Consider the following 11930-nt stretch of genomic DNA (forward strand, 5'->3'; position numbering starts at 1 on the left):
GCAACATGATGCAGTCTTGGTAAATAAACATGATGAAATCATGTTGCATTCACATGATTTGTCATGTTTCGGTTACATGATAGTCATGTTGCGGTAACATGAGAAAATCATGTTGCATTCACATGATTTGTCATGTTTCGGCTACATGATAATCATGTTGCGGTAACATGAGAAAATCATGTGGCATTCACATGATAATCATGTTTCGGCTACATGATAATCATGTTGCGGTAACATGAGAAAATCATGTTGCATTCACATGATTTGTCATGTTTCGGCTACATGACAATATGTGGCAGCAACATGATTATCATGTAGCCGAAACATGACAGATCATGTGAATGCAACATGATTATCATGTAGCCGAAACATGACAAATCATGTGAATGCAACATGATTTTCTCATGTTACCGCAACATGACTATCATGTAACCGAAACATGACAAATCATGTGAATGCAACATGATTTCATCATGTTTATTTACCAAGACTGCATCATGTTGCGTTCACGATTAATTTTTTTCCGTGAAATAATCATTTTTTTTTTTTGTACACTTTGGATTTTAAAAAATATGAGTGAAATGTTATATTTTCAGAAGTAATTACTGACAAATTGGGATCGAATATCAGGTCAGTCAATGCCAAAACTTCAACACATCAATTCTCATGGTAAAATTAATTGGAAATTGCAACTTTGTTATAATTTAATACCTTACCACATTTATATCCTATAAAAATACGAGATGATTTTCTATAATTGAAAAATTAATTGGACAGAAAATTGATGGTAAAAAAATATTTTTTAAAATGGATATTAAAAAAAAAGTAAATTAAAATTAATTTAACAAAAAAGTAATTTACGATCCGAAGACTTAAATATATCAAAAGTTAAGTACTCTGAAGTATCGAGGACAACGAGATAAAGATATAAGTACTGAGAGTAAGAATTATTAACATTAAAGTTTTGGACTTTGACATTTTTAAAGCGTAATAAATAAACGCCTTCACTAGATAAGTACACGTTAATTTATTGTCAGTTTGCTAAATGTTTCAAATTAACAAACTTATTTTTATTAAATAAAATAAAATAATGAAGAATTTTAAATTTTCAGTCGCTCGAATCGCTTGTTCGTTAAACAGTTCAACTTTATATATTTTTTGTTCTGGTTGTCGTCGGTAAAGTTTATCGCAGTTTTAAAAGTTTAAGTTGTACGATCTGAAAAGGAGACAAATCTCGGAGAATATTTGATGCAAAAACGATAGCCAATTTGAGGAAACGCATATGGAAAACTTTTCTTGTGAATATGTGAATATGTTTTAAATGAAAAATTATAATTATTTTTATTTCTCTCAATGGTGAAATTTAACTCTATTTATATTCACATTAGTCGAAGTTTATTTTTTGAAAATACTAGTATTTTTATCCATATCTGATTTCCTGAATATTTTTAGTGAGGCCACGGTTTTGTCAATTTTTTTCCACACTGACACTCCAGGGACTCATAGCGACCGAGACCAAATGGGACACTATTATTGTAAAAAAAAATTTTTCAACTAAAATATATGTGATAGTACACAGTAGGGACTTTTATCTAAATTTAACGAGTATATCGTCATTGGAAATTTAAATAATAACTAGAACTTGCATTCAAATTTGAAACTTGATGTGTCGACGGTGACACGACCGATGATCCGAGGACAATTGATCCGCGACAATTAATCCGCGACAATTGATCCTTGCGACGATTGATCCTTGCGACGATTGATCCGTCGATAAATAATTGTGTTTATTAATAAATTTGAAAAATTTGTGTGTGAGTATATTTTTTATGTTACACACACACAAAATTAGGGAAAAAAGGGCGTAATTTTTCACATTTATATGTGTGTGAGTATATTTTATCGGCGGATCAATTGTCCTCGGATCAACGGTCAGGTAATCGTGTCGACAAATAGAACAAATTTTGAAAAAATCCTTTTTAAAAAAATAATAAATTACCATGTAAATCTACACGGAAAGAATTTTTTGATAAAAATCACTCTGTAATTTCGAGTAATCCTGGGCCGTTGCAAAAAATTGGTATATTTTGTTTTAAATTTAATTTTTTTTGTTTAAATATTAACGTTGCTAGACTATGTATTACTCTACTACTGAGTAATTTTTTAAAAGTCTTATATTTAATCGATTATTGTGAATATCTCATCTTAATCTATTAATTTTTACTCCATGTGATTAATTTTTACTCCCCAATATACCATTCTTTTAAACCCATTAACTGTTGGATGAAAAACTGCTTATAACTCGAATAAATTTTCTTATCTATGGGAGTAATTTTTACTCTAAACTGCAGGGTAATATTTCAGTAGTCTCCGTTAATCTTCGGTTAATATCGGTTTCAATCAAATGTCTTTTATTTTGCTCGCGACAACTTACATGTTACGCACACAAACGTAGGCTTGGAAAAAAAGACGATCTCTGTATCTCTCTATAACTTAATATTTATTTTAAAATTAAAAAAAAATTTGTATCTTTTTTTTTTCAACACAATAAGCGTAATTTTTTTTTTTATTCTTTTTCAAAATATTTATTTTAAGTCATATTCTAAGGCAATTAGATGGTTATTAGATTTTTTTATGGAAATTTCAGCCTATTAATTGTAGTTTTTATTGTAATTTAATATAAATTTTATAAATTGAATCATTAATTTTTAATCATAACCTACGAGTAAAAATTAAATTAGAGAGAATTTATTTAGACAGCCGCTAGGTGTAATTTTTACTCGCAATTGTGAGTAAAAATTAATCTGATTGATTTTTACTCACTGAAAGAGTAAAATTTTGTAATTCAAAAGTGAAAAGTCGTTATGACCCAAGATTACTCGATTCAGAGTAATTTTTAGAATAAATAATATGGCAATATTCATACGAAAATTCTTTCCGTGTATTGTGCCTCTTCCACCCCGCCCACCCCGTCTAAAAAATAATTATTGAATTTCCCCATTTGCTATCGACGGATTAAATCCTTGGCAAAAAATAAAAAATTCCATTAAAATGATTAATCAACAAATCAAATTATTATCATTGCTCATTAATCATTATCGTCACAAAATTATTTCCAAATAATCAGTACGTTAATCTTGCTCATAATGAGGTAACGAAAATCGTTAATGGTAATTGACTCTACTCGACTAACGAATGACATTATAACCCGATTACAAAAATCTAATTAAATAACAACAATAGCACCAGTGAAACCAAATTCTGAACTAAAAAAATAATTTTTCAATATAAAACGTAAACAAAAAAAATTTTTTATTCAATTTTAGCAAAGGGAAAATATAAAACTGAATGATAATTTAAAAACATAGCAATTTATTTTAAAGGGACAATAATTATTGACGATAAACGAATACAAATTAAGTGATTTAATTTTATTGCTTGTCATTTAAATTCACTTGATGGATGAATCAGCGTTTGCTTCAGAAAATAAATTGCATTTAAATTACGTATTATAAATAAAATGAAAATAAATAAAAACGGTTAAATAAATATTAAAAGCAAAATAAACCGAACAGCCGAAAAAACCACAGAGTTAGCGGTATTTATTTAAAAATAAAAATGCGTCGCATCTCGTCAACGATAAGGTTTTAACGCACTGCCGACTCCATTGCATCAGCTTCGACCAATAAATAAATTAATAAATAAATTAATAAAACCCCGGAGCTTAACAGAACACAAAATTCACCGAATCGCGTTCAACATCGTCGGGATAATATTTATTTTTAATCACTTTATACAAATGCAGTGTGGAAAAAAATTGAACGTAAATTGATGTGTGCTGACAAAATAGAAATATTATTATTTATTGTTTTTAAATAAATATAACTCAATATTTAAATTTCAAAACTTTACACTTATTGAGCTCCAAAAAAAATAATAATAAAAAGTTGTTGAGCGAAAAGTTTTAAAAAAAATAAATTAGTATAAAGTTTAATAGAAAAATTTATAAAAGTTTCGTGAAGAAATAAAAATCCAAGAAGAAAATTCAAAGTTATAGGATTTATTATTAATCGCGTGTATTTGTTTAGCAAGTTTTTGAAAAATAGAAGAAAAGAGATAACCGGTAGTAACTGGGGGATTTGAATCCCTGGTTGAAGATCATGGATGGCGTTATGTTATATGTATATGTATATAGACATATGTGGATGTGGGTGGGGTGGGTGTGCATGAGAATATATATAATAGAGATATATTCATTCTATTCTGTGCACGCAGTCATAGGATACATGGATTGAATAATTGAGAATAATTCGAGAGAAGGCAAATTACGGGTGACTGGCATGAGTTCCCTGTTCGGGTGGTTCACTGGTCAGTTTACGTAAAATGAGAACTCTATGGTATTAGGTTGTGTATCCTGGGAAAATATGAGAGATTGCATTAGACAAACTCATCTAGCGGATTATTGATTAATTTTATAATAATTTTAGCTGATAATGTTATACCATTGTTAGCATCAGATATTTTACTATTATTATTATCAGTAGTAGGAGCAATAGGTTTCATATTCCATAGAAATCTAACTTTCGCATGCTCTCTAAACATGAATAAGTGAAATAAGTGAATATTCACTAATTTTGAGTGCCAACCGAACCACTTTTTGAAATCAGTGGTTCGGTTTGCACTTCGAATTAGTAAATATTCACTAATTCATATTTAGAGAGTGTGTTCTCATGCTTACTATCAAAACTTTTAACAGTTCAATAGTAAATATATTATGAAAAATCTGCTTCCATTTTGGCTGTCAAATGGCCTTTTTATTAATTAGTAAATACACTGTAAAAAATCACCGGGGTAAGTCCAAGCGGTGTAGGTGTTAAAATTATCGGTGTTAAATTTACCCCCGAAAGCGGTGTAAAAATAACGCCGCCACTGGTGTAAATATTCTAGACCGGTGTTAAAATAACGCCACCGCTGGTGTAGATATTCTTTACCGGTGTTAAAATATTATACTTTGTGAATATTTTTACTTACTCGATCACTATAATTGTTAATGAATGATATTTTTTATTAATTTTCATAAAGAACTGACATTTTTTGTGTTTTATAATCTTTAAAGTTAATACTCCAAGCGGACGCAATTTACCCCGCTTTTACACCGGCATTACTCCACTTTTACACCTGTTACCCCGCTTTTACACCGATTTTACTCCGCTTTTACACCGGTTACCCTGATTTAACACCGGTATTTTTAACACTGGTGTATTACTCCTCCTAAACCGGTGTAGTTTCATTTTTACACCGGGCGGAGTTAAAACGAGTCCATTTTTAACACCGCTCTTTTTACAGTGTACTAATAATGATTGAGTTTAAATTAAATAAAATATTAATTTGAATACAAATTGTAGACATTGGAGTATAAATTTTTCAATTGATATAATTGATATCTTAATGACTGGTGGGAATAATGGGATGTTTATGGTGGTCATTGGAAAGGAAATTTAATTCTCTAAAAGTTTTGTATCAATAAAAAATACCGTAGGATTAATAGTTTAGAAAATAAAAGTCATATACTTTCAAATATTGACAAATCAAATAGATGACAAAATATTTTGTAATAATGTAAATACAAGCAATTAGAGGACTTGGAAACAAAGTGACTCAAAGCTAATTATAAGCATCAAACAGTCGTGATAAGGATTAACTCGAAGTGGAAACGTTAAAATTAGTTTACCGGATGTGGTACAAGAACATGAGAGTGGGTAAAGGGCTGGGTATGAAAGGACTAGATTGGATACCCTTCCGATGCAAGATTACCGTGAATCCGACTGGCTAAGTGACAACTCCCAACTTGAGATAATTTTATCCAACTCTCTAATTTCTTTCACTCTGATCCCTTTCCCTCTACACTACTCGGCCCTCATTACTCCTCACTCGAGCACATGCGCGCTATTCATTATGATAAATATCGTAAATTAATATCTGTCGTTTTATAAAATAAAAAATATCTCAACATTTTTCCTTTTCCTTCATGTTCAGATTATTTTGTTTTTTTTTAAGTATTAAAATATATATTATATGACATTCCTAATCTGACTCCATGATGTTATAGCATACGGAATATAATATCATAATGATAATAATAATAGTATATAACATACTGTAATAGAATTTACATAATCGCAAAGATGTCATAAAAACCGACTTATTGCAATACGTTATTACTACTAACGATAAGATAAAACATGATATTTTTTTATCAACCCGCAATTTCCTATTTATAAACCATTAGTTTATAAAAAAAAAATATTTATGTAAAAATTAAAAAATTTCTTCAATGAAAAAATAATTTTTATCAACCAATAATTCAAAATTAAAAAAAAATATTCACAACTCGTATCTTAATTTACTATTGCAGTAATAAAATTTATCAAACAATAAATTTATAATTTTTATTACGCGATTTACGGAGTGTAATTAAATCTGAAAAAAGTTTTTCTTAAACTTTTTTCCACCTCAGTCATTATTACACGATTTTATTCTCCTTGTATTCTCATCAGATAAAAAATTTTTATCACGAATAAGAGCTACGATCACAAGAGAGAAGGAGATTTAAAAATCCTCTCTATAGCGATATATAACGATAAAAGAATAAGTGTGTAAGTAAAGAGGATAAGGAAAAACCGTGAGCGTAGAGTCATAGAGAAAACCCAGGATTCATTTATCTAGGCAAGAGCCGCGGGCCACAAGACTCATTAAAATTCACCGCGCAAGCTTCCAAGTCCCAGACACAAGTAAAGAGACTAGTGAAAGACTAGCATAAAGACGAAGACTAAAAAGTACCGAATAAAACAAAGAAATCCACCGGCACTAGCACTAACACCAGCGACAACATCAGCATCACCAGCATTGAGGTAAGAGCCAATGGAACTCGCCGAATCCCGTCTCTTTACTCAACTCTTTTAGTCTCTATACCTGTAGATATCCACTGTTGAGTATAACAGATGACATCATTCCATTCTTATCTTCCTTGCCACCCTTTCCTTCCCAGCCAAAACTATCCTACCTCAGCTCTACTCAACCCGCTCATTCACGTTTAAAATTAGATGACGAACACTCCCCTTTGTCTCAATTACCCTCCCATCAACTTAAATTATTTTTAAATACCTCCGACTCCTCAACACTTTTCCCGCCATCCGCCGGCTCCGCTCCTAATTACACATTGTTTTAACACATAAATATCTTTCATTTAATATTTACACACTATACCAACAATAACATTTTTAATTAAATTTTTTTAATTATTTCCACGACTTCCCTTTCCTCTCATATATTTTTTTTATACTTTCTACTAAAAATAATTTTCTACCCTTGAAATTTTTTTTGAAACTAATGGACTATTTTTTAACTCGTAGAATTTTTTTTTAAATTTATATATTTATTTATAATCATAATAAAAACTCACCGGATGAAAGTCGTTAATGAAATCATGATTAATATTTTTATGAGTCCACTTAATTTTTTTAGTATTTACTTTTAAATTTAAATCGTCTGGTATTAATGGATCCTCTTCTGTTTCATTATCGTTTTCATTATCATAAGTCTCTCCGGTAAAATCATCATCAACAATTATATTTGTTGTCATTTTTGTTTATTATAGTTCGCGTATTTAATTAATTCACTTCACAGTATTACGCCGCAGACATTTAAATATTCATTGAAAACAAGTAAAATCTAAAAACTGTTGAAAATTTAACGCTAGCTAGACTCAAGCGGAAAAAATGAGCAACAGAATTTGCCAGATGTCCCACTGCGATAAACAATGATAACACTTATTATAACGCGGTCTTTTATTAGTGACAAAGACAAGTCTGCTGTACACTTTCCGCAGTAAATTACCCGTGAGCATACATATATACACTTATTTATGTATATATTTTTATACTAACACTGAAATGAAGAGTTTATTTTGATGGCATGTATGTGGAGGTAAATAACTTGTGAGTCGAGGCATAGCCGTGATTAATAACTTTGTAATGAATATAAAAATACTCCGCTGCTTATGTTACACAATAACATTACTTGAGAATGCAAGAAAACATAATATTATCAATGAGAATTTTTAAGTCTATTATTAGTCGCATCCGAGTCAGCGGACGAGAAGATGAAATTTTTTTTTTTGACCCCAATGTTTATTTATCGTGAATTAGGAATTATAAACATAGAAAAGGATGGACTGAGGAAAGTAAACTTGGGAACATGATTATGATATTTTTACATGACGTCTCGATGTAACGTTCAGATTAAAAGAAAGGAAACTTGTGATTGAGTGAAATCATTTTTTTTTAGATCGTAGTGCAAATTGAGGTTTTGAAAAAGATTCGAAGTCACTTGGGGCCGAAAAGGCACATTCAGATATGTCAGCGTATCACTTGACAATATAGAAATAATGGAAAAACGAAATTGAAATACCTAGAGAGAATGCCTTTGCGAAATTTTAGGTTAATTAAAGAATAATAGTGACAAAGCTAGAACAACTGGCGCCGGTGGGCATTCTCACAGCGCTTCCTATAAACTAAACTTTTTGGACTTTTGAGAGTATCTTTAACTAGAAGACATCATAATGAACAAAAAACGTTTATATTGTGATGAGTTATTCCCAACAGGAGCAAAGTTACGGGCCACTCTTCATAGGAAGACATGGATAGTCCATCTCTACCCATCTCTACCTAAACCTCATATGGATCTGAACTCAAAAAATAAATTTTTCTTAGGATGTATTAGGGCTTCTTCTACTAGAGGACATCATAATGAACAAAAAACGTTTGTATTGTGATGAGTTATTACCAACAGGAGCAAAGTTACGGGCCTCTCTTCATAGGAAGACATGGATAGTCCATCTCCACCCATCTCCACCTAATCTTCATATGGATCTGAACTCAAAAAAAAAATTTTTTTTAGGACGTATTAGGGCTTCTCCTACTAGAGGACATCATAATGAACAAAAAACGTTTATATTGTGATGAGTTGTTCCCAACAGGAGCAAGTTACGGGCCACTATTCATAGGAAGACATGGACAGCCTCATCTCCACCCGTCTTCACCTAATCCTCATATGGACCTGAACTCAAAAAATAAATTTTTCTTAGGATGTATTAGGGCTTCTTCTACTAGAGGACATCATAATGAACAAAAAACGTTTATATTGTGTTGGATTATTCCCAACAGGAGCAAAGTTACGGGCCTCTCTTCAAAGGAAGACATGGATAGTCCATCTCCACCCATCTCCACCTAATCCTCATATGGATCTGAACTCAAAAAATAAATTTTTCTTAGGATGTATTAGGGCTTCTTCTACTAGAGGACATCATAATGAACAAAAAACGTTAATATTGCAGAGTTAGTGCAGAGTTATTCCTAACAGAAAAAAATTACGGCCACTTTTCATAGGAATCTATTTATCCCTTCCATTCAGTTGTTATACATAAACAATATGAGTATCACGATAATAGAGAACAAGGTTGAATGAACTTGTACCAAGACAACACAAATTAAAAAATAATGCTGATATTAATAACGAATATTGAATACTCATATCCTGAAAAAAAACGGTGTCCGACCAATATAATGTTGTTATCAATTTATCGAAATACTAAATTAATTCCAGATCAATAAGTATCCGTAAAAAAATCTGTTTTTTTTTTTTTTTCATTCCCAAACGGAAATTCCGTATAGAAATATTTAAAAAACGGATTTACAAAACTCAATAAATATGATTATTTCAATACAAGTAACCACAACACCCACTAAAAATAAAATGATGAATATTCACCGTTCAAAAAATGAAAAAAATACAAAAATAATGAACGAATAAAATGACCAACTATAAAAAATGTAGACTGTAGACCTATGGACACGATGACCTACCATCAGCATCAGCATCACCAACGAGGAAGCGACGGTATAATATTCGCGGCGCGAACCCATGAATAAAGCCAAAGCGGGATCACTCGCGGGTGTCGGTTGACGCACCAACAAAGCCCAGTTGCCAAGTAGACGCGAGCGAGTAGAGACGCTATTTATTTTCATCCACCAGAGGAGGATCGCTAACTAGATATATAGGCAGAGGAGGAGGAGGTAAAGGAGGGATGACACGATGCATATAACCATTGAGGTACAAAAAATCGTGCATGGGTCATTGGTCGAAAGCTCGGTACGCACGAAAGGGTTGACGCGCCTGGCACCCTACGACCTAATCCTCCCTCTTTTCCTCCCCTGACTCACTCACTCACCCATCCGACCTGCAATTCCTCTAACTCTGGTTCCACATTCACACACACCCACATGAGCGTATCAACCGATTATTACTGGCTCACTTGATGCTCTCGTTTCACTCCGCAGCAGATCACTACTATGATATATACGTACACATAACGGTCCTGGGGAATTCCCTCGTGAAACGCAATAAATATTTACGAGATCAAAAATTAGATTGACGTTAAATGATTGGCTGAGATAAAAAAAATACACACTATACACAACAGTGTTTAATAACATTTAAATAACCCGTGAACTCGCGGTTGATTGACGCGGCAATTTTATATTATTTTAAAATAAAAATCACATTAACTATAGTGATATAAATTGAAGATAAAAATAACTTTATCTATGATGCGGAAAAAGTTGTTTTTATTATTTTGTTTACTTGCCCACTGAATATTTTCAACAAACGGATACCGATTTACACATTCGCTGACAAGATGTTGCCGCGAGGAAGTATATCTCGTCTAAAACTGGGTCGTAAACGTAATGCTAATGTGGGAGAAAGGGGCCGCGATCCTACTCCGGACCATTCGGAGTCGCTGATGTTACTATTAGTGAAAGCTAATAATTTTTTTTCCTTCACAGCAAATAAAAGATATAACTGTAGAGCTGACGAAATACTTTTATGTAGAAAAGCCGTCCCATTTATGTTGCTCTGATTCAAGAGGATGCAGAAGTACCTTTCACTTGATGCAACCAGATGCTGGAATATTAACATACAGAGAGTGGGAAATTTTATTAACAAAACTTGTGTGGAATTCAGTTGCCGGTGTGTGGTAAATTTTTATGAAAACTTTAAATGATAAAGTTCACTGTCAACGGTTATAGTGTCAAACTTTGTAGAAATGTAAATCCCTGATGATTTGCTCGCTCGCGTTATTTTATAACTGACAGCTCAAGTGAAGAAAGGATTTTCTGTTGAATAACATACACCCTTGGGTATATATAGATATATATATATATATATATATATATATGCACTCTTGTGACGTTTTGACATGACAACCGCTTATTGGCATTACATAAAAAAATATGAACGTATTTTAAATTATGTGATTTTTTTACAAAAAGAAATATAACGAAAATTAAGTCACTAAAAATTTGAATGACTTTCATATTTTTGAATTTAATAAAATTTATGTCATTCTATACAAGAAGTTTTTTTTTGGATGAAAATCTCAAAAGAAGTTTTCCCTCTAGCAATAAATTTTTCATATTCTTTAAGTCATGAAAAATTTTTTAATCATCCGAATAAATTAGAAAAATTATAATAATTACTGTGCAAATTTAATGATGAAATTTCTTTGCAATAATTAATTAGTGACATTTAAAACTGCGCACGAGAAAAAATGACTGGGAATAATTATAAATGAATTTATAATACAAGTAATTAATTTCAGATAATGGTGAAAATAAATTTATAAATAATGTATGGAAAGTAACAACGAAGGTCATTGGCCTCTGGCGAATTGGCCAACACAGCCACGAAATAGTGCAGTGCAATAACAAGTGAAGCATGCATGGCGATTTATTCATGTGGCAAAATGTCCGTATCAACAAACTACTGCCTTACATTACACGAACTAACAAATATAAATATATATGTAGCAG

The 11930-nt window shown here is 31.5% G+C and overlaps 2 protein-coding genes and 1 long non-coding RNA gene across 5 annotated transcripts in view; 1 reads left to right on the forward strand and 2 right to left on the reverse strand.

Annotated features, from left to right (window-relative positions):
* Positions 1 to 1435, forward strand: part of LOC130669070 (uncharacterized) — a 135981-nt gene extending 134546 nt beyond the window's left edge. Inside the window, exons 4-5 of one of the 2 annotated variants that reach the window (XR_008990118.1) lie at positions 597 to 1032; positions 1113 to 1435. This is a non-coding gene — a long non-coding RNA (uncharacterized LOC130669070). Of the gene's footprint in view, positions 1 to 596 lie in introns of both variants that reach the window. The other variant, XR_008990117.1, reaches the window with a different exon arrangement.
* The window catches only part of LOC130669055 (venom dipeptidyl peptidase 4-like), a 152133-nt gene extending 144271 nt beyond the window's left edge, over positions 1 to 7862 (reverse strand). The window contains exon 1 of one of the 2 annotated variants that reach the window (XM_057471726.1): positions 7463 to 7862. In XM_057471726.1, the coding sequence (XP_057327709.1) occupies positions 7463 to 7642 (180 nt within the window). In that variant the 5' untranslated portion in view covers positions 7643 to 7862. The remainder of the gene's footprint in view (positions 1 to 7462) is intronic. The other variant, XM_057471727.1, reaches the window with a different exon arrangement.
* LOC130669052 (uncharacterized protein C05D11.1-like) overlaps positions 1 to 11930 on the reverse strand; it is a 230564-nt gene that overhangs the window by 155028 nt on the left and 63606 nt on the right. The gene's annotated exons all lie outside the window — the stretch shown is intronic.

Source organism: Microplitis mediator, chromosome 5, assembly GCF_029852145.1.
Source record: "Microplitis mediator isolate UGA2020A chromosome 5, iyMicMedi2.1, whole genome shotgun sequence".
NCBI classification, from domain to species: domain Eukaryota; kingdom Metazoa; phylum Arthropoda; class Insecta; order Hymenoptera; family Braconidae; genus Microplitis; species Microplitis mediator.